Source organism: Alnus glutinosa, chromosome 8 (genome assembly GCF_958979055.1).
Source record: "Alnus glutinosa chromosome 8, dhAlnGlut1.1, whole genome shotgun sequence".
Classification (NCBI taxonomy): Eukaryota; Viridiplantae; Streptophyta; class Magnoliopsida; order Fagales; family Betulaceae; genus Alnus; species Alnus glutinosa.
The window spans coordinates 21,953,114-21,979,816 of NC_084893.1; the positions used below are offsets into that span (position 1 = coordinate 21,953,114).

The following is a 26,703-nucleotide window of genomic DNA, read 5'->3' on the forward strand; positions in this document are numbered from 1 at the left end:
AAAAATACACTAAATCTCGGGACATTTTGGAGCTAAAATATCACATGTGACGCACGTGTCATAATTTCTGTCTAAATAGACAGAAAAAACTTAATTGAGGATGCAAAATATCATGTTTGATTGTTTGTAGGGTTCAATTATCACTTTTTAACTTTAGAGGAGATAAAAGTAGCAAAATGATAACACCATGGGGGTAAACTGTGTTTTTTCTATAAAGTTATATTCTTTGAATATATATATATATAATGTTAAAACATCTTTTTTTTAAACTTTTAAATTTGTTTAAAAAAACACAATTTAGGTTTTGTTTTTCAACTTTCGTCCCTCAATTTTTTTTTACAACAATTTGATCCCTCTAAAATTAACTTTCTAGTTCCATCCCTATTTGTGTTGTATGTAATATTACTCATTCTAATATAAGTAATGTTAAATATCATACAAATATCTCATAAAACTGACGTTTAATAGTCATTAATTATATATATATATATATATATATGTTTTAACATATGTCTATTTTTTCTTATAACGTTAACGTTACAATTTTGACCCACCCTTAATTATTTATTTATTTATTTTTTTAACAATTACATATAAAGATCGGGTAGAAGTGTTACATCCACCTCTCTTGTAAATATATTCAAGAGTGCAATGCAACCTTCCCTTTTCCTTTATTTCCTGTACTAGATTAGGAAAAAAAAAAAAAAAAAGGAAAAAAAAAAAGGGGCGGTGTAATAGACCGAACCCATAGTCTCCGCCCCGTAGGAACCACTATAAAATACAAACCGCTTCTGCCCGTGCAGATTACCTCTCTCCCTCTCCCTCTCTCTCTCTCTCTCTCTCTCTCTCTGAGATCAGCCGTTTCTCTCTCTCGGAAAGCGTTCCCCTTTTCTCCCTATCTCTCTGAAGAATATCTCTCTCTTTGAGATCGTCGATCGCGCTCTCTGCGATTGCATGTGAGTTTTCTATCCTGCGATTCCGTAATCTGTCTTTAAATTTCAACATGATCGATGATAAAACAAATAACGGTAAAATCCTTTTCTTTTAATCTTATTTAATGGGGTTCATTGTCCCGTGTTTGGTTTCCTGGGAAAGTGATGGAAAGAAGAAGAGAAGCGAAGGAATTTTGTTTTGGGGATATTGTGATAAATATTCTTCTGGGTATCAAAAGTATTCGATGAAAATCGTATCAAATTTTTTTTTTTTTTTTTTTTGATTTTTTGTAATTTTTTTTTTTAAAAAAAAAATTCAACATGATCGTTGACAAAATAACGTTAAAATATTTAAATCTTTTTTTTTTTTTTTTAAATTTTTTTAAATAATGGGTTTCATTATCCTCATGTTTGGTTAGCTGGAAAACTGGGGGAAGAAGAAGGAAGTAAATGAAATTTATTTAAAAATTGCGATAATTCTCTTCTGGGTATCCAAGAATTTGGTAAAAATCTTATCAAGATTTCATACGCTTTGATGTTTTTGTATATATATATATATTTAATTTCAACGTGATTACCAACAAATTGATGGTAAAATCTTTTTTCTTTTTTAAATTTTAAATAACGGGTTTTATTATCCTCATGTTTTGTTATCTGGAAAACTGGGGAAAGAAGTGAAAGAATTTCGTTTGGATATTGTGATTAGTTTTCTTCTGAGTATTGAGGAATTCGGTAAAAATCGTATCAATATGTCATACTCTTTTATGTTTTTGTAATTTTTTTAAAATTTCAACATGATCTCTAGAGAAATAACGTATTTTTTTTTTTCTTTCAAAAAACAAAAATTAAGCTATGGCTTTCATTATCCTCAGGTTTGGTTACCTGGAAACTAGGGAAAGAAGAAGAGAAGTGAAGGAAATTTTTGAATGTAGGTAAATTTTCTTATGGGTATCCAAGAAATTGATTAGAATCGTATCAAGATTTCTTCCCCAACCCCCCAAGTTCGAGCTTATATTTCCAGCAACAAAGCGAGTTACTCATGTTTTTCCCTTTTAGGCGAAAATCTGCTGTGGGTAAAACAATCAAGGTTGACGTTGGTTGAATACAAGTTTTTGAGTTGTTGTGACCTGAAAAATTGCAAAACCTTTCCTTTGTGTGGGATAAAGTAAATGATGTTTAGGATATGTTTTAGAGTTGCTTTGGTGGTTGGTGACAGCATAAGGGTTTCACATGTTACTTGATGAACTGAATCATTTGCTTGTCATTTTGAGAGGTATATAGGCACTTTTTTTGTTGTTGATGAATAAGTGATTGTATTAATGGAAAAGACTAAAGCAAGAACACTGCTACCTTAAACTGGACATCATACAAAGCTTCCCCAGTTGGGAAAGACGCTAAAACATTGCAAAGAGTACCTTCACTAGCTCATAGACCCGAATAGAGACTAAGATACCAACTAGACTGAACTACTTTGTATGAAATACATCATGATCTTTGAAGTTATCTATTTTCTTGTGTAAGCTTCAGACCCCCAACACAATACATAATCTCGTGAGACACATTACAAGAATTTCTAATTCTATTGTGAAAGGTTCTCGAGTTCTTTTGTCTCAAAATTATATAGATGGTTGCAAACATGGTTTTCATGCTTAGAAGGAACTTTCCTCTGAAGTGTTGGATCACCCAACAAATAGCGTACTCCCAACTTCTTTAAAACCCATTGAAGATAACACTCATCACAAGAGAAATGCCATATTCTCTTGTAGAAAAGGACAGGAGAAGATGTGATTGAGATTTCTAGTGTCTTGCCCTTAAATGACCATAAATTTTTGGAATGATGCCATATAAATGCAGCTTGGTTTCAGTATTAATAGCTAACCAAAGAACCATACAGTTTTATACCAGTTTACAATAAGGATTTGAGAATGAATGCTTTCCCAAACACTCTACACAGAATATCTGCCATTTAAGTCCTCTACCCATTGCATTCATATAAAAAAGAAAAAGAAAAAGTCATATACCCATTGCAATCTATCACATCTCACCATATTAGGCTTGAAATAATCCAGAGTAGCAGCATCATTTTGTTTTTTCTCCATTGCACTACTGGCTATTTCCACTCAAAACTTATGAATTAAAGCGAGATAGGTGGTACTTTAATTGGGATATTTAATGCAACTTTTGTGTCGTTGATTCCAAAGAAGGCCGGAGCGGTGGATATCAAGGATTTTCGTCCTATCAGTTTAATAGGTGGTATGTACAAAATCATCTCTAAGATTCTGGCAAATAGGTTGAAGGTGGTTTTGGGGAAGGTTGTTTCTCAGTCTCAGAATGCGTTTATTGAGGGGAGGCAAATATTGGATTCTGTTTTGGTGGCCAATGAATGCGTGGATAGTAGGATTCGTTCTGGAATTCCAGGCATTATTTGTAAATTGGATTTGGAGAAGGCATATGATCATGTCAATTGGGAGTTTCTGCTTTACGTTTTAAAAAGATGTGGTTTTGGGAAGAAATGGGTTGGCTGGATTGCTCATTCCATTTCTACTGTTTGTTTTTCCATAAATATAAATGGGTCGCCTTCAGGGTTCTTTCGTAGTTCTCGGGGTCTTCGACAAGGGGATCCTTTGTCCCCGCTCCTGTTCGTGATGGTGATGGAGGCGTTCAGTCGGATGATATATGCGGCAGTGGATAGTGGGCGGTTATCGGGTCTCTCAGTGGGTTCGAGTTCCCAAGATGCTCTGATGGTATCCCATTTATTATTTGCGGATGATACGTTGATTTTCTGTGATCCTGTTGTTGATCAGGTCCGAGATTTGAGGTGTTTGCTGCTTTGTTTTGAAGCAGTTTCGGGCTTGAGAATCAATTTATCCAAATCTGAGATGGTTCCGGTGGGTGAGGTTGGGGATGTCGAGGAGTTGGCTAGTATCCTTGGGTGTGGTGTGGCCTCGCTTCCGATAAAGTATTTGGGCCTTCCGTTGGTTGCTAAATATAAAGATTCTAATATGTGGAATAATGTTATTGAGAAGATGGAAGCTAGACTAGCAGGGTGGAAGAAGGTGTGTTTATCTAAAGGGGGGAGGTTAACCTTGATCAATAGCACTCTCTCAAGCTTACCTACGTACTTTCTATCTCTTTTTCCTATTCCTGTGGGAGTGGCAAATCGTTTGGAGAAACTTCAGAGAGATTTCCTTTGGGGTGGTGTTGGAGATGAATTTAAATTTCATTTGGTTAATTGGCGTACGATTTGTTCTTCTAAAGCTTCGGGGGGGCTAGGAGTGAGAAATTTGGTTATGTTCAACAAAGCCTTGATGGGTAAATGGTTATGGAGATATGCTATGGAGAGAGATGCTTTTTGGAGAAAGGTGGTGGATGTCAAATATGGTAGTTTGAGGGGTGGTTGGTGTTCTAAGGAGGTTGGGGGTTCTTATGGGTTTGGCGTGTGGAAAAGTATTAGGAGGGGATGGGATGCTTTTGCTGCGCATGTGAGATATGAGATCGGAAATGGTTCGAAAGTTCTGTTTTGGCATGATGTATGGTGTGGGGAAATTCCTTTGAAGATCCTCTTTCCAGATTTGTTCCTTATTGCTAGAAGAAAGGATGCTTGGGTGGAGGAAATTATGCAGAGACAAAATGGCACCATCTTATGGAATATTATGTTTTCTCGTTCAGTTCATGATTGGGAGGTCGAAGCGGTTAGTAGGTTTTTTGGGATGTTGTACACCCTCAAAGTTAGCAGCGAGGGAGAGGATAAGTTGTGTTGGGTGCCAGCGCGGAAGAAATCTTTTGAGGTAAAGTCCTACTATAAGTTATTGTCTAGTCCTACTCAGTCTTCATTTCCGTGGAAAAGTATTTGGAAAGTTAATGTTCCCTCGAGAGTGGCTTTTTTTGTTTGGACGGCAACTTTAGGGAAATCTTTAACTTTGGATAACCTTCGAAAGAGAAACATTATCGTGATGGATTGGTGCTCTATGTGTAAGACCGCTGGAGAATCCATTGATCATTTGTTTCTGCATTGTATGGTGGCTACAGAATTGTGGAGGGCGCTTCTGCAATTGTTTGGGGTGGAGTGGGTAATGCCGGGGTCGGTGAAAGACATGTTGGGGAGTTGGAGGGGCCAGAAGGGTAATCGGACTTCGATACAGATTTGGCGCATGGCTCCGTTGTGTTTGATGTGGTGCATTTGGAGGGAACAGAATGCACGCTGTTTTGAAGATTGTGAGACTGGTTTGTCGAATCTGAAGAGAAAGATGCTTCAAATGTTGTTTATGTGGAGAGATAGAATTAAGTTAATGCATGAATGTTCCTATTTTGATTTCTTAGATAGATGTTCTCTATGTTCTTTACATTAGGGGTTCCTTGTATACATCATGTGTACTTTGGGTTGTGCCCCTTTGCGCCTTTTCAATATATTTTACTTATAAAAAAAAAAGAGATTAGGATCTCTATGGATCCGTCTCATATTGATCAGGAGGTCTTTGACCTTATTCTTATGGATCTTGAAGGAGATAATTCGGAAGTAAATTTCTTGTTTAAATTAGGGTTAGATGGTGCAGTTGGATTATTATGCCATTGTAGACTCATGGGTTGTAGAACTTTGTGTGTGTGTGTGTGTGTGTCATTGCTGCCTTTTTTGTTTTTGTTTTTGTTTTTGATTTTTTTTTGCTGCCTTTCTTGGGTTCTCTAACTAAAAAAGGAAAATTTGCATCTTTTCATTCCAATTTATGGATGTTCCTTTAGGAATTTTGCAAACCTCGTGTGAGTATTTTTACTTCTTTCTGTGACTCATCAAATGCCGGGACACAAGAAATATTGAGCTAAAACAGGAATGTACATAGTATTGTAGCCTCGTAGATTTACTTCCCCTGTACTATATCTTTGGTGTAGAATTTGGGATGCTCCACTGGAAGCTCTAGTTGAAGATTTTCTTCTAAATGCGTGGGGAAATTTAGATCGTCATATTACATTTTGTAGCTTTAAAGGTAACACAGGGTGGTCCATAGCCCAGCCTTCTCCGGTCGTGGGCTCCTGCTTGGGTGTGTCTCAGGTTGGGTCTAGTTCTTCCAAGGTGTTCAGGTCTGCTGATGCTGTGAGGCCGAGGTCAGTGTTTGAGTTTAGGGAGCCCTCTTCGACCAAAGAGGTGACTGATAGTGGGGCTAAGTTGGGTTCGACCTCAGATTTGGTTTTCTCTCCTGTGGTTTCACCGAGGCAATGCTGTGAGGTTTCGAATCAAGCTGGTGGGTATGTGGAGGATTTGCCAGTGGTTGTTGTTCCACTATTTATGGCGGAGCAAGGTGTCCAGATTTCATCGTCTCAGACGTCGTCGGCGTTGAAGGGTTCATGTTCTGGGTTTGTTCAGGTCGGGTCGCTGTTGCCTGTGCTTTCAAAGCTCTCTGGTGGTGCTTCCTAGTGCTCTTTTCTCCGCATCTACGTCAAAGCCCGGTACTCAGATTTTACCTAAAATCGTCTGTTGTGAAGGCTGGCAACATGGGTCTCCTCCTCTCCTCCGGAGAGGATAGGTATCGCCAGTGGGGTCCCTTAGCTACTGTTGGTAGGTCTTGGGCCGATTGGTTTGGATTCCCTGATTCCGATGGTGACTAAGCTAGTCAAGTGCTATAACCGTAAAACCAAGGATAGTCAGTTCACGAAGATGGAGGATAGTCTGATTGCTGAGGCACTGTCAGCATTCGTTGCACCACCAGTGTTGCCTTCTGTTGTCGTGGTGCCGGCAACCAGTGCTCTGCCGGTCGGTACTATGAACTCGGTGTTAGTAACCCAGATCACGCCTAAGGGTGCCCTAGTCGCGACGTCAAGTGTTGATGTGCGTTTTCTCCGGAGGGGTTTTCTCAAGCCGAGTTCTTATGCGGGTTGGGGTTGTTGTCCTTCAGCAACTCTTGGTGTTATCAATCTATAACGTTCTCATTCCGAGAAGTATGGATTTGGTCTGTCTTCAGAAATGGTGGTTAGTGATGGGGGAGGATGGAGATTTTTGAGATGAGGAGGTTGGAGAGTTTCCGTACCCTTTGGGTGATTTTCCCCTTGCCACCCTTTTAGTTTGGGCTTTGTTTGGGGATGAGGGGATCGAAGACTTAATAGAGGATATCCCTTTGAAGGTTAAGGGTCGTAGGGAGCTTCTGAATTTGGAATGTTCCATTAACTATGATGCGAAGGGAGCATCATCTAGGCGTGGGGAAGGCAAGGCTCGCTTGATAGCGTTTGACGGTTTTGGGCATTGTTGTCTTGTGGGTGTTGGGGTTGTGGGCTTTTTTGGGCGGGTTGGGTTGTGGGTGTTTTTGCTGTTTCTTGTGTTTTGGGCTTGTGGGAGCTCTCTCTGTATATAGCTTGTTTACTTAGGGGCGTCTTACGTTTTTTATAAAGTTTTACATTACTTATTAAAAAAAAAAAAAAAAGGTAACACAAGCTGCTTTACTTTATTTTATTTCTTTTCTAGTTTCCTTTGTCTGGTCATATGGTTGTCGAGTTCATATGGTCGTAGAGTCAATCCTGACAAGTTAAATAACAGCATATGCACTTTTCTCTTCTAATGGCGAATTGGTGCGTAGTTAGCAATAATTATAGTAATTGTGATTGTTGTTATTATGGTTCAGCATTCCCAACCTGATTGATTTTTCTCAGTATTGTGTCTTGAAAGCAGGTATCAGTATGGGGCAAAGAAATATGCTATTCACTAATCGAATGATTGCTTTTGAATCGGATCAACATGGCCAGAATTATCTCCGTCCTGAGCCTTGCATCCTTTTGGGTTCCAATGCAAACTTTGCACAACCAAATATCCGAACTATGGTGTCAGCTTCTGGGAACACAGCTAATCTTGACGTCCAGTATGCAGTAGAGCCTTGTGACAATGCTATGATCTATGGGATGACACGTTACAATGGCATTCCGCACCATCATAATCTTGATTTAGGTGTTGCACCTTCAGCCAACTTTTATTATTCTTACATGGCACCTTCATCTGGTAGTGGGGCATTACCTGCTCCCCGAAGTCATGGGGCCTCTGGTCAGTTGGCATCTTCCAGCAATTATGGGGTCATTGGAGTTCCTACAGATGCGCATGGAAGGAACAGTCACTTTATGGATGATGTCAGGGGTCCAATGAAGAGAAAACATGCTGAAGGTATTGCCGGGAGTTTTCAACATAATGATGCATCATCAAGCTCTAGTTCTTCAGTTGCCCCCTTGAATACAAGGCATCCTGACGGGGTTGCTGTAATGGATGCTGCATCTTTTGATATTTCTCAGTACAGAGGGGTTGGTACTCCATCTATCATGGAAGTAGGACCCCAGAATAGTTTGAGGAACAGAGCCGGTGCTACTGGTATGGATTCTCTTATGTTGCATGACCATAATCATTTGATTCAAGCAAATTATATGGGTCAGCCTTTTCAGCCAGCTGGTACTCTCTGGTTGGACCAACAGTTGAGCAGTAATTCTGTTGATGGAGGAGGTACATCATCCTGGAACCAGGCTCCTGCAATGCCGTATGTGCATGGTGAATTACTCATTCCTTAATCCATTTCTTCAAAACTGTGTGCATTCCATTCTTTTCCATAGACACCCAATCAAACGCAAAGGAGCCGTTCTCCAAATCTGCACTAGCAGATGGTTATCCATTTGCCGCCTCCAATTCCCCAACAACTCACTCACTGTTCGAGGCATAACCCACTAAACACCAAACAGCTGCAACAACGCGCTCCACAACTCTGTAGCAACTTTACAATGCAGGAACAAATGATCAATAGACTCTCCAAAAGTATTACGCATATAACACCACTAAATAACAATAATATTCATTTTTTCGTAAATTATTTAAAGTTAAAATTTTCCGTAAAGTAGCCGACCACACAAAGCAAGCCACTCTCTGGAGGAACTCTAACTTTTCAAATATTCTTTCAAGCATATTAAAAACATGTTACTCTCACATGTTAAAAAGACATGGCAGTTTATCAAACTGGGTTGGAGGGAGAGGAAATTTCTGTACCTTTAGGTTTACATGATGGAATTAGCAAAAAGTTGTGGATTTTGTTTTGTTCTGTATCTTTATTTTTTCTTAGAATGTGAAAGCAGCTGCACCTCTTTCATATGGATTAAATGGAGGCTTTTTTTTTTTTGATAAGTAAGTGGGAATTTTATTAAAAAAACAGCGTAAGGCGTCCTAATACACAGAATATACAAGAAGCAACAGCCTTAACACCGACCCGACCCAAGCACAACCCACAAAAAAACCCAACCCCTAAGCCCCTAAAGCTCACAACCCTCAATCTTATCCAACCTGCTCCACATCAAGTGCAGAGAGGAAGGCTACAGTTTCCGCCTCTTGCCCCTTGTCCCCGAACTCCATCTAAGAATAAATGAAGCTTATTCTTATAACCACTGTCGTTTCTATTCAAAGCCACTCTTATAGTGTCTGTTTCCTGAGAAGATGATCTCTGTTGTGACATATGTAGCCTAATTAGATACCTTGATATTTTGGACTGATGAGATACCTGTCTCTCTCTTGTATTCCTTACAGGGAGCAATGCCAATGGAGGTTCTATGGAGAGTCGTAGCATGGGTGTGCAGAGATATCATGAGACAGCTAGTAACAGAAGTCCCCCTAATTTCCAGCATCCTCCTCCCATCAACCACCAGCACCACAATCTTCATCATCCACAGCTAACGCATGGAGTGAGAGGCCAGAATATTAACTTTCAACCCCAAGTAGCTGCAGCTTCTTATAGAGTTTCTACAAATCCTTCACGCGGCAGTCTGAATCCTGCTCAGAACAGTTTGGAGATGGGTCATAGGCATCCCGGATCTGTTCCACCAACTGGGCTTCGGATATACCGTCATAACAGAGGGGGATTCGTTCCTGAGGCAACTCTTAGACATCGCAACCTGCCACACTTGAGAGTTCTGCAGGCTGATGTATATTCTCTTCTATTGTGCCATCTTTCTGTCATTCTTTTTCTGTAAATAAATGGTGGTATTTTATTGGAATGAGTTATATGGTATATATTAGCTACTATTCATGTTATTTGCTATTACAATTTGGCTGAACTCTTTGGGTTAATGTGTGTAGGAAACTGCGATACTAGATATGCCAGAATTTTATCAAGTGGGGAATTTGATGGACCATCACAGAGACATGCGGTTGGATATTGAAGATATGTCTTATGAGGTAAGCTGAGGACATTTAATGACATATAGTCATAACTAAGAAATGCTTATTAGTGGGGATAATGAAATAGCAAGAGTTGCCTGGTGCTTGATAGATTAAAATTAAGAGAAAAAGAAAAGAAAAGAAAGATAACCCCTGTGATTTTTAATTTGTACAAATTTTGTAGACCTCTATAAAAACTTTTGACTTCAAATTTTGAATTCCCTCAGGAGCTTCTTGCATTGGGGGAACAGATTGGCAGTGTGAGCACTGGGTTGTCGGAGGAAACTGTCACATGTCAATTAAGGACAAAAACTTATGTATCATCTACTACTGTTATCAATCTGGAGGAGGCAGCTTCTGTGGATCAGGAAGCTGATTCTTGCATTATATGCCAGGTACTTTAAAAGAAATAACTATTTAGTGATTGGAAGCTGATTTTCAAACAACTGGTAGTGATAGGAAGCTGTTATTTCAACAACAACAAAAAAAAATACTGTTCCACATTTCATAATGTACCCCCGGCTTTTGTTAAATTACTACTTATCTCAAAAGCTTAAATCGATAAGAAGAGATAAATTTAATCATTTAATCATACTTTAATACTTCTCCTCACGTTTGGGCTAAATTATCACATACAATTCAAAACACTTCTGAATATTGGATTAGTTCTTCTACTTGATCATTCAAAATCCATTTTCCTCTTTAACATCTGTTTGTCTTTTTGGTTAAAATTTTCAGGATGAATATAAGAACCAAGAGAAGATTGGAATTCTTGATTGTGGACATGATTATCATGCGGATTGCTTAAAGAAGTGGCTGCTCGTGAAGAACGTCTGCCCCATCTGCAAATCTGAAGCGCTGACCACAGGAAGAAAGGATGTATAGAAATGGGTTTGACAGTTGGAAATTCAAGTGAAAAAACTCTTCCACTAGTCTTTCCAACACAGCTAATTATCATAACAAGTTGATATTTTGTATATGTACTTAGCGTATATGACTAACAGTTGGACTCATTTATTTGTTGGCCTCTGGAACATGGGTCCTGCGTCTAGACAAAAACAAACTGTACAGACTTTTTCATGATGCTCCGTATGCTCTATTCTATCATATTCTTGTTCTTCATGTATTGATATACTGCTGGTGCATATTGTCAGATAATTACTTTTTAAAACGATAATTCATTATTTTTGTTCATTAAATTCATTATGCACGCAGATATGTCTGTTTTTTTTTTTTTTGAGGGAAGATATGTCTGTTTTTATGTATATATACTTCATGTTTGTAATCCCTTCCTTTTTCTCTTATGAAGAAGAATAATATTATTCCCTTCTGTCTCTTAATTACATTCGTATATTTTCAATTGTACACGAACGCTGCAAATCTCACCAATTCCTTCCTTGTCTCTTTGTTCTTTCCCCAATCCTCTCTTCATTTATTCTAGGAGTCCTTCTACACATGCGCCCTTCATCCGTCTTTCTTTAGTCTTTTTTTCACATGTCATTTTGTTTTTGTTTTTTTTTAAAAAAGGGTTGAAAACGCGGGGGTTTATTTTGTTTTCATTTTCAAAATTTCCCTCATTTCTCAAATCCTCCCCTCTCCACCGTTGCCTCCCCCACCGACCGACTGTCGCCCACCCTCTCCATCGTTCGGCCCTCTCAGACCGTTGTCCCCAGACTAACGGCGACCTAGTAGACCGTCGTCCTGCGACCCAGCAGATCGTCGTCCCCAGACGAACGGCGTCCCCGACCCATCTCCATCTTTTCTGACTGACACCGTCCCGGCGACCCATTTCTCTCGGAGATCTGCTGACCACCGTTTCCCCCCATTTCCCCCACCGGTCGACACCGTCCCTCACCCATCTCTCTCTCTCTCTCTCTCTCTCTCTCTCTCTCACACCCAGCAGACCGAGCGTTGCCTTCCGACCACGACAGATCTCTGACTCTACGGGAAAATGTTGAAAACGCGGTGGGTCTAGGTCTGTCAAACGGGGGAAATGCAAAATGATTTCATTTTTTTAATAAATCGTCAGTGCCACGCTGGAAAGGGACGGATGTGAGACGCATGAAATGCTCATGTTTAGCATTACTCTTTATTCTAGATTGTCCTTTCGTTCATTCCAGACGATCATCTCTTTTCTCTCCTCTAATGTTTATGTTTCCATGGCCAAAGAGAGAAGTCGCCATGGACATTACATAGATACCCATTGGGAAGAAAAAGCTTGCAGTAAGGAAGCCATGTAAGCTTAGTCACCCTCAACTCATTTGTTCTAGGATTATTTTTGAAGGACCAAATCCTCTCTGGTTGAGTGGAATTAGAGAGGAGCCGGTCCTTTATATACATGGGTATTTTTGTAATTTTTAACATGTAAAATTACAAAAATGCTTCTATAGAGGATCGTGGTCCATTTTTGAAGGCTGAGGAGGTGGGCTATATGAAGCCCCAAACCCCCAAACATGATCATTACAGTATGGAATTGCATAGGGTTGGGTCATGCCTCAACAACTTTGTCTTTGAAATATTAGCAACTGTTTTTCTTAAACTTTTCCTTAAGAAAAAAAAACTTTTAGTTTACTTTTTTATTTTTTTTGTTTAAAAAAAAAATTTAATTAAAAAATGACACGTGGCAGGGGTAATACGAGAATATTTAGTCAAATGGGACATTTTTCAAAAATTTTGATAATTTGGGAGGCCGGAGTCGGAGTGTTGACAGTTTGTTGGGCTAAACGCAAAACGAGTGGTAATTTGAGAGGGTACACTATAATTTTTTTCAAAAGAAAAAGAAAGAAGCTAAGACACGCAAAGAAAGTCTCTCTGTGAAGGTTATCTTTCTTTCTCTCTGAAGATCGTCGTCAGTAGTAAAACACTGGTAAAGCCTTTTTCTTTTTTCCTTGAATTTTTAAGAATGGGATTCATTATCTCATGTTTGGTTACGTGAAGGAAAGTTTTTCGAATATTGTGATAAAATTTTCTTCTGGGTATCGAAGAATTCGGTGAAACCGTCTCAAGATTTCACATTCTTTTATCTATTTGTAGGTTTTTAAATATGAAATTGATCGTTAACAAAAGTGAAGTTAAAATCTCTAAATATTTGTGTGTGTGTTTTTTTTTCATTTAATTTTAAATAATGGGTTTCATTATCTCATGGTTGGTTACCTACAAAACTGGGGAAATAGTAAGAAAGTAAAGGAAATTTTTTTTTTTTTTCCTTAAAAATAGTTGTGAGGCCTAAGGCAATAATTTTAATTGTGGCATTTTTTATATAAATATAAATATAATTTATTTTAATTTTTATATTATATTTTTATTTAAAAATTATTTTTATAGCTTTTAAAATGTAATATTATATTGCTAGTATCAAATCTATATAATTTATTTTTAGTTTCAGTTAATTTGTTTATTCTTCTATTTTTTACAGGTTTTTTTTTATATATTCAAATGCATATTTCTAGCAAACAGTTATAACAAAAATTATTTATAAATAAAAAAGAACTATCCATAATATAAAATTAAAATAAAAGAAGAATAGAACCTTATAAAAGATATTTTTCAACTTCACTTTATGTTAAGACCATCTAATTTTCTCAACCTATAAAAGCAAAGACAAAAAAAAAAAAAAAAAAATATTTTTTTTGTTAAACAATTAATTTATAGTATTTTCTATAGATGATTGAGGATTTTTTTCAAACTTATCTTGCATTGAGAGGGACAACACAATTGATCTACTTAAATTTTATTTATTTTTGTCTAAAATGAAACCTGAAATAAGAAAGGAAAACATAAAAAAGTAAAGCCTAAATTATCATGACAATGACCGAAGAAAAAAAAAAACCAAGAAAAAAGGGAACATGTAACACATTCACACGTTCTTGGTGAAAAAAAAAGAAAGAAAAAAAGAGTGTTTTATAGCCAAAAAAAAAATAAAGCCCAAGTGTACAGTAGTCCTGCGTCATGTGTCATGATGATCATGATGATGATGCGACGCCCCACATCATGACACATGACGCAACCCTTATTGTCGACTCCTCTCTTGCACAACACTCCCACTTCACATTCACACTCTCAACTCTCTCTCTCTCTCTCTCTTTATATTCTATTTCCTCTCTTTGTTTCTCTTCTTCTTCAAGAGAAAATAAGTGGTGGAAGAGAAGAAAGAAGAAGAAGGAGAAGGGGTTCTGCGAGGGGACCATGCGACCGCATCTAGGGCTTAATTTTTTATTTAGTTTTTTCTTTCTACAATTTATAGGGTCTTGTTCTTTCTTTTATGAAAATAGTTGCAAATGCCTTATTTAATTTTTTTTTGGGCCTTATTCTTTTTTTTTTTTTTTTTTTTTTTTGTGCAGATAGTTGAGAGACCTTATTTATTTTTTTTTTTTTTTGGCCTTATTCATTCTTTTGTGAAGAAAGTTGCAAGGCCTTATTTATTTATTTATTCTTTCTTACAAACTTATTTTTTGGGGGCCTTCTTCTACTTGGAGGCCTTAGGCGGCTGCCTAGTGGAAGAGCTGGCCCTATAGGCCACCCCTGATGGCACTGGGGGTGGTGCAGCCACCCGACTACTCTTTGTTGGCCAACCCACTTAATGCATCCAGTTTTAGGGTTTTTTTTTTTTTTTTTTTTTTAATTTTTTATAGAAAAGAAAGAACAAATTAACTTTTAATTTTTTACATTGTCAGTTTCAAAAAGTTTCAATAAAAACATTGACAAGCATAAGGGCATTTTGGCATATTGTAGATTTGGTTCAATTCAGCTGGCATTAGAATTTCACTCATAGTTCATATTTTGGTAAGACCAAGTTGATATGATAGTGCTCATCAGCCATTATTAGGAAAAAAAAAATAATCAAGGGCTAAGCCCGGTGAAATGGGAATTTAGCTTTTAGCATTTCTCTTTGGATAATGGAAAATGTTTCTTTTCTTGTAAGCGTTTGACCTTGTAGAGTGGACAAAAAATTATTTTTAAAAAAAATAAAATAAAGCAAAATACTATTTTAAATAGCAAAATTGCTATTGACACACATACAAATAATAAAAGTGTTTCCAATAATAATATTTTCCTAAGGAAAAGAGCAACAGACATCTATACCAAAAAAAAATAACTTGAAGAAGATTTTAAAGATGTAATCCAAAATAAACATTTGATTGAATGACTCTTTAATTTGAATTTAAGAAATGTTCCAATTCAAATCAAATGTCAACGCAGATTCACCATTTTGTTGGTTGGGTTTTTCTTAGTGGTAACTATATGTACTTGTATGAGTTTTTTGACTCATGTTGAATGTACACCTTTAGGTTGGTTTGATGTTGTAATGTTGAGTTATTATATCAATGAAAGTTTAATTTTTCAAAAAAAAAAAAGAAAAAGAAGAAAGAAACCAAACATGGTTTGGCTTGTTAACGTGTTTAGGAAAGTGTTATTTTTTTTTTTTTGTCTGAAAAAAGTATTTTGATGTTACGTAAAGATAAAAACTGTTTTAAATATTTTTTTGGAAATAATTGCATCATTGATCTTAGGAGTTGACCTAAATTACAAATCACTCTTTGTGGTTCAAAAAGTTCATGGAGGGTTCTTGTGGTAAACTATAATTACAAATCATTACCTGAACACATTTTACATCCACTAAGTTAACAGATTCCATTAGTCAGTCACGTTACACCTAATAAAAAGCCGACACGTGTCTATTACAATAAAAAAAATATAAAATCTAATAAAAATATAAATAAATAATTTTTTTTTCTTTTTTAAGAAAATAAAATGCGGACAGCCAGCCTTTTGGGGGTGGCCGAAGGCATTTAGAAGGCCATCCTCAGTCACCTCTGAGGGTGGCTACGGCCTCCCTTGGGGTGGCCCGAAGACCGCTCCCGATCACTAGGGGTGGCCGCGCACCACCCCCGACCACCTATGGGGTGACCGCCCCTTCAGTATTTTTTTTATTAAAAAAAAAAATTATTTCATTTATTTATATTTTTATTAGATTTTATATATTTTTATTGTAATGGACACGTGTCGGTTTCTTATTGGGTGTGACTTGGTTAACTAACTTGGTGGATGAAAAACGTGTTCAGATACTGATTTGTAATTATAGTTTATCACAAGGACTCCCTATAAATTTTTTGAATCACAACTAGTGATTTATAATTCAGAACCAACTATAAACAAATTGGCAAATTATCCCAATTTTTTTGATTGAAAAAAGTCACGTGACTTCAATTTACTGTCTTTTGGGGACAAAAAGCTCGTAGTTCTCTCTCTCTCTCTCACTCGTATTTTTCTTTTTAAAGTTCGTGGAGATTTTAGACTAAATTTAAGCGCTCAGAGCCTTCTAATTTATAAATTTAATACCACGTACTTTGGCGAACACAAGCACTGTTTCTATCTGAATCGAACGGTTTTTTTCTTCTTCTTCTTCTTTTGTTTGAAGGACCTTTTGACTCTCACAGAGAGAGAGAGAGAGAGAGAGAGAGTATGGGTCGGCCTCCCAGCAATGGAGGTCCTGCCTTCCGTTTCATGCAATACGAGGTATTTTCTTCTTCTGCAAATTTGATTTTCCTAATTTGTGATTCAGGTTTGTATGTTCGTGTATGGGAACCTATATATGCATGTATATTTGTGTTATATATTTATGGATGAATTAAAGCTAAATTGTTGGTTCTTAGTGGAAATTGTTTGATGGGTCAGTTTTATTGCAGGACTTATCCGCTTGATTTTCTGGATTTTGAATATTTGTCTTTTGTGTGTGTTTGCGCGCTAAATTTCGAATTTAGCGGTGAAATTATTAAGTGGTTCAGTTAAATTGCAGGTTCTATGTGCTGGGTTTCCTGGGTTTTTCGATTTCTCTGGTTTATGGTTGATTAGATTTAGGAGAGCTTTAAACAGTTGCATGTATCTACATACCGAGTTGAAGTTGAAGTAGATTTCGTTAGAAGGGTCAGTTTGATTGCAGTAATCAGCATGATTTTCTTGGTTTGGATCTCTTTGTGCTTGGATTTATTGAAATATTTGTTGATTGATTGTATTTCTTGTTTGCTTGGTTTGTTTCTTTTCTTTATATATATATATATATATGGTGCTATGATTTGTTACATATATGTATATATATTTATTTATTTTTAATTCTCCACCTTTGCTTGTGATTTTTTATAACTTATCATTTTGTGTGGTTTGGTATGTAAATAATCTAGATTGCATTTCACATTGACCGTGAAGGTTGCTGTTAGTACCATGACAATGATATGTATAGTCAATATTCATTTTAGCTTGTTGGGAGGTTTAGGGCATGTTTGGAGCATAAACCTTTTTGTATAATTTCCAGAAACTTCGGAAGTAGTTATGTAGTCAATATTAATCTTATGCCTCTTTGTTTTTATTGATAAAAAAACATAAGATAGTAACTGGAAACATTTTGGTGATGATCTGCCATGTTGGGATTTGGGAGCAAAGTTTTATAAAATAGTTTTCAGAAATAAATCTTCAAATAAAGGTTTTGTGCCATCTTAATTTTCTCCTTGTTTGCAAAAATGCTTTTATTTCTGTGTTGCAGATTTTTCTTTGTCTTTGTCGTTTTTTAGCGGGTTCTTAGGTCAGTTTCGTCAGCCTTGTGGTGATCTTATCTATGGAAGATTCAAGTTAATATTGACATTGATGTGGAATGGCCTCAGAATAGCTGCATGGTAATAGCAGGAGTTTGTCTACACCTAAGCGGCTTCTGGTTTCGATTCTTTAAAACAATAATTATATGTGAACTTTTACCCCAATAAGGAAAAGAATGGCTATTTATTTAAACTGGTACTCTCTTTTCTATAGAAATCAGATGATTCTGTGCTTTATCAACTAGTCACCTGTCAATTTTTTTTTTTGGGGAACACTACAATAAAGTTGATGATTGATAAAAAATGGGCAATGCTTTTAGCAGAGCATTCATTTTGTAGATTGAAGGCTTTTGTTAGGTAGATATTCTTGTCAATTACCTGTCTTCATGATGTCATATGCGAATAATCTCATTAATGGTAGAATGGGAAAAAAAATTAGTAGGAGATTGTAGCTATAATTTAAAACCCTCAATAATATAATGTTGCTACTTTTGAAAGGTTGTGGAGATGGAAGCTATTCTGCAACAACACAACAATACGATGCCATCACGTGATGTTCTTGTGTCACTTGCAGAGAAGTTCAGGTGTGCCTTAGTTTCTTTCAATTTTAAGCATTTGAATTCTATTTGTAATGCATTTGTCTTTGGTTGTAGTGAGTCGGACGATCGAAAAGGCAAGATTACAGTTCAAATGAAGCAAGTATGACATTTTATGTATTTTTTCCTGATGCGGAATCATCTAGAGTCTATTTCTCATAGATCCTTCATTTTAGGTTTGGAATTGGTTCCAAAATAGGCGGTATGCTATACGAGCAAAACTAAGTAAGGCTCCTGGGAAGTTAAATGTGTCTCCTGTGCCTCGAGATGATTCAACTCCAGTGAGAAATGTGCCACAATCTATACCTGCTCCGATACCTGCTCCTTCAGGTATGATTGCATCCCCCTCTATGTTCTAGTTTTGAAGGCCTCCTTTGTCTTTTCCAGAATTTTGGGCTTTACTTTCATGCTTTATGTAGTACTGTTGGAAATTGAGCCTGGTAGCCAGATTGAAGTTGCTCCATGCTCATATTTGTTTCATCAATTAGTGTGTGACTTTATATCTTTTAGAATGCTTAACATGTCTAAATCTGCTAGTTTTGTCAATTTGGTGTGTCCGTAGTCACTGTACAGCTCAATGTAGGCCTATATCAGCTTGTATGTGCATGATGTGTTTTAGCTATTGCTCTCTGTTGTTATTTCCTATCCTGATCTATTACAAGGTGTAACAACTATTAAAGGAAATAAAAAAGAACTGTACTCTTAAGAAGGGTTCTCAGTGTATGTTCTTTCCACCACTTCAAGCCACCAATCTAGAAAATGTTATAGTATTTTTTAGGTTAATCTCCCTTCGTCTTGTTCTTTGTCTTTCTTCCGTCATTACCTCTCTTTCTCCAGACTATGGTATGATATTGTGTGTTATAGTTATTTTCCTTCCTGTTCTTTGTCTTTTTTCCCTTGTTAACTCTCTCAATATGCCATGTTTGCTTAAAATCTGTCTTTGAGTGTGTTTGGCAACACTCTCATCTCCCTCTCTATTTTTTTTTTCACTTCTCCCAAAAAAGTCAAATCCAAAACATTCTAACTTTTTTTTTTTTTTTTTCTTTTTTTTTTTTTTTTTTTTCACTTTTTATATCACACCAATCATTTTTTATTACTATTCTAATAAAAAAACTCACTACAAAACAAAACATTTTCACTTTCCTATAAAACAATTCCAAACTTTTTTATATTTTATATAACATCAATCACTTCTTACTACTATTCAAACAAAAATTCCACAACACAACCATTTACCAAACACAACTTTTAGTTTATTAGTAATTGATGCCATGCTGACTTAAATATTAATAGTCAGACGTTGTAAAAGCATATCATAAGGTACCATTACCTTGTAAGTGAAATGCATGAAACTTGAAAGCATGGCCCATCATACCTGGATTTTGATTCCACAATTTCTTTGGAAAAGTAGTAGTCCAAATCAGTCTTCATAAGGAAAGTTACATATTGTCTTTGATCTTAGCCCATTGATTTGGATCTAAATTTGGTTGATGTTTTTGAGGGGACTAAATTTGTACCTTGGTCCTTCCATATCTAGTTCATGTACCCTAATGAAATCAATCAAGCTGTTACTCTTCCATATACTGTACCTCTTACTCTTCCATAATGTGCCTTGGTTAAATAGAGACAGGCAGGATTCAGTTCACTGGATAGTTCAGCTTGCCAATGGTGAGTCTTTCCGATGATTATCCATAGGCTGGCCCTTTTCTGCTGGTGTCTATGTTCTTTGGAGAGAAAGAAACTCCAGAACCTTTAGGAATGAGACCAGAGAGGCTACTTTTCTGATATAGGAGATCAATGCTTTTGTTGGAGACAAGTTGTGTGCCTTGAAGAGGGTGAATGGGGATCAGCAGAATCTTTGGTTACAAAGATCCTGGCTGCTTCCTGCGTCTATCTCTAACGCATAGCTCTCCTTGTATGGGCTGCTTTTTTTTGTTTTGTTTGTTTGGTTGTTCTATGATATGTCTAGGATTGTGTTGATGGCTGGCTTCTTTGCATTATGTAGAGTCTGGTGTATGCCCCTGAACCCCTTTAGTTTGTTTAGTTAGTACACACTATATTTACCAAAAAAAAAATCTCACTCTTCCATATTGTCTTTAATTTCTGTTTTGTTCAATGATGAATAATCAACTTTTATCTTTATGGTGTGCAGAATCCTGTGTTGTCAATTCATCTTGATTTATTTTTTAGGTTATCTGTTGTATATTTGGAAGCATGTTGAGAATATACTGTTTAAGCAGAAACTCTACAAGCTTGTGGTTTGCACTGTTTAACTTGGGACACAAAAGATATATTCAATGCACAAACCATAATGTTTTGGAGCTATTGGAATGCCAAGAATATTTAACTAGTTGTGTATACATTTCTGTCTGTATGTATTTTCAGAGAAACGCTCAAGAAACATATAGTTTTGTGACATCATTAAATTTCATCCACCCGTTTTGATTTTTCAGGGAAATGAGCATTAACCATTGTATCTGATACAAATTCGTGCACATCTTTTTGTTCCTTGCGCTTTATCTTGAAAATTTAACTCACTCAATGCACAACATAATGCATGATACAGGAGTTTCAGAAATTGAAACTTCATATGGTATCAAATTACAACTATGCTTCCATCTATCAGAAACACAACCTACACCAAAAAGCACACTCTCGGCTGGATATATTATTTGGCTTGTTAATGTTTTCAAAACATCAAATGATACATGAATAGCTGCATCACACGATATCATGATGTCAATTAACATAGATGTCTAGTAGTTTGTGTACTTCATGCTCTCTATAAATTACAACCCTTCTTTGATTAGTTGCTTTTGGTTTTCCTAAAATGGCGAAAAATAAAGTAGAAAAAAAGACCCCTTCTTAAGTGCCACATGAACCCCGAAAAGTTACGTATTAATTAGGAAACAGAAAGAGCTGTAGATAGATGCTACTTCATTTCAATACGTCATTTTTGAAGGTGTATTTTGTTATGCATCTGCTTTGATATTTCATTGTATTTTGGATTTATTTAGCTCTCATTTTCTTTTATCCAGTTCCAAGTGCAGGAAAGGGTGCTGCCGAAAATTCTGTGTTGGAGTTTGAAGCTAGATCTGGAAGGGATGGTGCATGGTTAGTGTTTCTTGTCTTTCGTGTATAGGAATCTGTATTTCTTAATCCTTCCTGTATTCTTTCTGATAATTATCATATTCTCTGGTAAATGACTTACTAGTAATTAATCTAAATTTTTTGTTTTCTTTTCTTAGGTATGATGTTTCTACCTTTTTCTCCCATAGATACTTGGAGACTGGTGATCCAGTAAGTTTCCAGTTCCTCTTCAATACATTGTTAAACTACTTCGGTTATTTTGGAATGAAGGCTACTTTCTCACCTCATCAAAGCCATACAAAAGTAACATTTGCCAGTGGGGCAAAAGTCTTCTCAGAATCAATACCAAGAGTGTTTTTTTTTTTTTTTGTTTTTTATTATTATTATTATTATTCTGACATAGTTTGTATTTTTCTATGTTATTATTGTTTTCATATTCATCCATGCATCCTTCACAACTTATTTACATCTCTTTCCGCCTTATTAATTATTGAGTTAATTAGTTGTCATAGAATAAATAATTTTTTCCCTTGAGAAGGATTTTTCTACATGGCATATATCCTGGTTGACCTTATAGGGCTTGGATTGAACTATTAATTTGGCTCACAAGATTTACCCAGAATGATATGGTGGATGGGCAAAGTCAGAATACTTGTTTGGGATTGTTCCTCATCTTCCTTGTCAATCCCTCAAATGTTGCTTTTTTCTGAAATTTTGTCTATAAAAGTTTGTTGTAAAATGGAAATAAAACTGGTGTTATTTTTTGGCTTACAATTTTTTTTTTCCCCTTCTGTATAACTTTTGCCAATTGCTTTTCTCATGTATAAAATCTTGCTGTATATGTCAGGAAGTACTGGTCCGTTTTGCTGGGTTTGGACCAGAGGAAGATGAATGGGTAAATGTTCGCAAGCATGTCAGGCCGCGCTCTCTACCATGTGAATCATCAGAATGTGTTGCAGTTCTTCCTGGAGATCTCATACTCTGTTTTCAGGTGGGAATTTGTGCAAGTGCCAGTAAGAAATGTATTTACTCTGGTAGAAAGAGGAGTTATTCTAATCAGATTTTGGAAACTCCTTTGTTCAATGCTTTAAAAATTTTCAGGAAGGTAAAGAGCAGGCTCTTTACTTTGACGCCCATGTCCTTGATGCACAAAGAAGAAGACATGATGTGAGAGGTTGCCGTTGTAGGTTTTTAGTGCGTTATGATCATGATCAGTCTGAGGTATATAATTGCCTGTTTTCTCTTAGTTTGCAGCTTCAGTTTCTTTTCTTTTTCAATAGTTTGATATCCTTTCTCTCTCAATTCTATATTTGCTCTGCTCTGTGGCCTATTTAATAAGGTTGATATTACTTTCCTGACGAGTATGATGATGGGTATTTTTTCGTGTTTACGTTGTCATTTATCTATACATGGTAGAAATCATCTATTTCTTTATCCTCACTCATTTTATATGAATTTTCTGTTCAACAGTAATGTTTGAGCCCAAATGCACATCGTTTTATAGGTGTTTAAATCTCATGCTCCGATGGCAATCCATTTGATTTCAAGAAGCCACGGGAAAAGGAATGCAAATTTTGATTCTTGTTCAAATTCCTTTTATTGCAATTCGCCATGGCATTTCAGCCACTCCATAGCCTTTTCCTATTGTGCGTGTGTGTGTGTTTTTTCCCATCCCTTGGTTGTCAAGGGAATCATTTCTTGAGACAAGTCTAATACAAGAGTGGCTTTAACTCTATCGATGCATTTTATCGTCATGGTGTGGGGCAAAGGTGAGGTTAGGAGTTTCATATGTTTTTAACTTTTTAAATTTGGTGTATATATTTTTTAGATAAACAGGGCTTGAAATGATTTTGCAAAGGTTTCCAGTGAAATAATTCAAGGGCTATATAGTAGTTATAAATCCTTACTCTGTTAGGTAATGAATTTCATTTGAATGACTCTTAGGAGTGTTTGGATGTGCATAAATACAAGAAATGCAGTTCTGTTTTATGTGGTCTTGGAATGGATTACTTTCTAAACATCTCAATTACTGTCAATTTGGATGATGAACATGGATTCAATCGTAATATGCAGTCCCCCAAACTCTCAATTACTGCCAGGCCTATCTATTTTTGAGCGTGTGGTTATGATTTTCTTTGATGTGGGTTATCTTTTGGGCACGTTACACTTTCATCAAAAGCCCTTTTTTCAAACATGACCTTGTGATTGCATAACAATGTAATGTAATTTATTTGGTTGCTTCATGTTTCCATCCCTCAGGAAATTGTACCGCTCAGAAAGGTTTGCCGCCGGCCTGAAACTGACTACAGGTTGCAGCAGCTTCATGCTGTGAATGAGGCAGCTTCCATGGACCATCAGAAAACTAGCATGGATCCTCCCGCAGTCAGTGCTCCAAGGGTTACTACTCCTGTCGAAACAATGCAAAAGCAGCGTTATGCTGATGCAGCTGTGCTGCCCCCAGTATTGCATGCTAATGTTTCTGTAGCCACTCATACAGTAAACCCAGAACCAAAACAAGCTGAAAACAGCGAGGCGAACATTGCAGGAAAAGCTAACATTCCCCCGGATGCTGCATTCGTGAGCAGCACAGCTCCTGGTGGCGGCATTGAGAACAGGCCAGAAGCAAATTAGTAGGTTGATTAAACATTCTGTAATTCTCCTCTTTATTTTAGTTTAGTTTAGTTGTTTTACTTTTAAATTGTTAATGAGCTTAATTACAAGTGTTTTTTTGGATGAGTAATGCTCTGAGTTGGGTCTGTTTTCAAGATGGCCTCTAACAATTCAGTCAGTGGTTTCCTTCATTACATGATCTTTTTTCTTTTTTCTTCTTTTTCGCTGAGTACTCACTCAGCACATGATAACAAATCATTGAACTTGAATTAATCCTCATGCCTTTTCTGAATGCCAAGAATAACAAATCAAGAAAGGGGAGAATGAAGAAATGACAGTTATTATAATGTTAAATTGTTAGGATTTTTTTTTTTTTTTTTTTTTTTTTTTTTTTTTTTTTTTTTTTTTTTTTTTTTTTTTAAGGTACATGAAAACAGAATTACAACAGGAATGAAAAGGAACAATAACAAGGGTTGGGCAACCCGAAATTTAAACTATGAACGAAAATACGCGGGGGCAATGATTGATACTTATCCAAAAGAAGATGCCAAATTGGTTTTATTTACTTTTCTGAATGAATAACATTATCCAATCCTTTAGGGAGTGGTATTGCATCATTACTATACCATTCTTTTTAGTTTCTTTGTCTAATGATCTATTCTATATGTGCCTTCCATGGCTTCTCTATCACAAGCTAAGTCTTCTTGAAGTAATTACTTCCATCTTTGATTTTATTTTGCGTCGTCTTGCCTAACACTAAATCCTACCTTTCTTCCCTACTCCTAATGAAAGTTGAGTAATGTTATACATTAAACTAATATTCTATTTTTATCCTACTATGTTGACATGACATAGTTTAGTAACTTTTTTTTTTTTTTTTTTTTTCTTTTTTTAACAACGGTTGATCCGAGGGTTATTACACTCTGTGACACTAGTTTAGTGAAAAAAAAAAGAAATTGAGATTTTCTTTCCTATTGATGAAATTTGAGTAATGTTATATACCACACTAATATTTCACTTTTATCTAACTATTTTGACGTGGTAGAGTCTAATAGCCATTATAATTTTTATTTATTTATTTATTTATTTTTTAACAAGAGTTAATCCAAAGAGATAGAAATGAGACATTGGGGTGTTATACAATATAGTCATTTAAAAAGAAGGCAAGCTACTGACCATTACACCGTAATTAAAACCAAGATAAGGGCCGGGGGGGGGGGGGGGGGCGGGGGGAAGCTTCACGACCTTTCAATCCTTTTATAATTGGGATTTCTTATAGTTTAAATTTAGGGATAAATGTATTTTTTATTCTTGTGGTTTGTAGTTTTTGACAAAGAGCTCTATAAGTTTTAAAAAATGATTAATCACTTAGGTAAGCAAAAAAGAATAAATTAGTCTATGCCGTTAGAAAAATTGATATAATCTGTTAATGTGCTAAATGAGGGTGACCTAATAACCCCTATGGTCGAACCACTCCCAATGGTCAAGGGATGGTTTGGCCACACATCTGGCTGGCCTAATTTGTGCTAATGTAACACATTAATAGATTATGTCAACTTTTCTAATGACATGGACTAATTTGTTATTTTTTGCTTATCTCAATGAGTGATTAATCACTTTTTAAAAGTCAGAGATCTATTTGTCAAAACCCTAAACTTGAGACAAAAATGCATTTATCCCTTAAATTTAATTGACATGGTAGCTCTAACTATTTGATTTACAAAAGATAACAATGTAACAGACTGGCGTTTTTATCCTTATCTCCAATCTTGAGTTTGATATTTGAATTGTTGTTATCTAAACATGGCTGAAACCGAGTCCAGGGATATCATCAAGTGTCTTAATAGGCCCTTCAAGCTATGTAGAGTAATTTTAGACGTCATATCTATGTCTCTTGTGTCCTCCTAATAATGATGTGGCTTTTAAAATCACCATTGAACTTATGATTAATCATTATTGAATTTTAATTAAATGGTGATTTTAAAAGTCAAATCATTATTAGAGGGACATGGTATAGCGTCTAGAATAACTCAAACTTCCATCACTCGGAGATTGTCACGCAATGTAAGAAAATGAGTTGACACCATTGGCTTATTAAAAATGTTAGCTTTTTGGTCGTTGGTAGATATGAATCGCACCTAAAATTTTTTGGATGCCGCTTTGTCACACACGAAGTGAAAATCAATATCAATGTCCTTCGAGCGTGCATGGAACAATGGGTTAGTAGTGAGGTATGTGGCTCCAAAATTATCACACTACAAGGAAGGGGGTGTGGAGAGGAAAATACCAAGTTCTTAAATAAGTGATTGGATCCATTGAAGCTAACATAGCGAAAGTAATAGATGTGTTGGAAAACTGTGTTTTTAATACACCAATCAAGACACGTTGATCACAAAGACTTAAATATTATTTATGGCAAAAACTGCATTCCCAATACAACTATTCCCAAATGGGAATAACTTCAGTTCGGACTTGGCAGAAACCTAGCCCTTTATGCCCTCCAATAGAAAACAGACACATCAGCATATTACACCAAATAAAATTATGCAGAACACACACGAGCAAAACCTCCCGGACCATCCCTGCCTTGTCGGAAGTCGGTTTTGGCCACCGAAACCTCTTGCCACTGGACGTCGCCTCCTGCTCCTTCGGCGCTGGCCCACCGTTGATCGGATCCTCTCTCTGTTCGTCTCTCTCTCTCTCTCTCTCTCTCTCTCTCTCTCTCGACA

At 36.4% G+C, this 26,703-nt stretch overlaps 2 protein-coding genes across 9 annotated transcripts; both read left to right on the top strand.

Annotated features, from left to right (window-relative positions):
- The first annotated feature begins 761 nt into the window (after positions 1 to 761).
- LOC133874691 (probable E3 ubiquitin-protein ligase ZFP1) lies at positions 762 to 11,214 on the top strand. Of its 8 annotated transcripts, none has more exons than XM_062312562.1 (7): positions 762 to 956; positions 1,805 to 1,860; positions 7,585 to 8,442; positions 9,463 to 9,857; positions 10,012 to 10,110; positions 10,320 to 10,487; positions 10,831 to 11,214. In XM_062312562.1, coding segments are annotated over exons 1-7 (1,725 nt in total). In that variant the 5' UTR covers positions 762 to 954; the 3' UTR covers positions 10,978 to 11,214. The 8 variants fall into 8 exon arrangements, with proteins under 8 accessions (XP_062168546.1, XP_062168553.1, XP_062168549.1 ...); XM_062312569.1 differs by having other exon boundaries at positions 763 to 956; positions 1,805 to 1,864; positions 7,566 to 8,442; XM_062312565.1 differs by having other exon boundaries at positions 763 to 956; positions 1,805 to 1,864.
- Positions 11,215 to 16,359: 5,145 nt separating this feature from the next.
- Positions 16,360 to 24,165, top strand: LOC133876535 (protein SAWADEE HOMEODOMAIN HOMOLOG 2). The gene is made up of 9 exons (XM_062314828.1): positions 16,360 to 16,608; positions 18,177 to 18,262; positions 18,332 to 18,377; positions 18,451 to 18,604; positions 21,313 to 21,388; positions 21,523 to 21,574; positions 22,212 to 22,355; positions 22,466 to 22,585; positions 23,624 to 24,165. Exons 1-9 carry the CDS (start codon positions 16,555 to 16,557, stop codon positions 23,993 to 23,995), a joined length of 1,104 nt encoding a protein of 367 aa, XP_062170812.1. The 5' UTR covers positions 16,360 to 16,554; the 3' UTR covers positions 23,996 to 24,165.
- Positions 24,166 to 26,703: the final 2,538 nt, after the last annotated feature.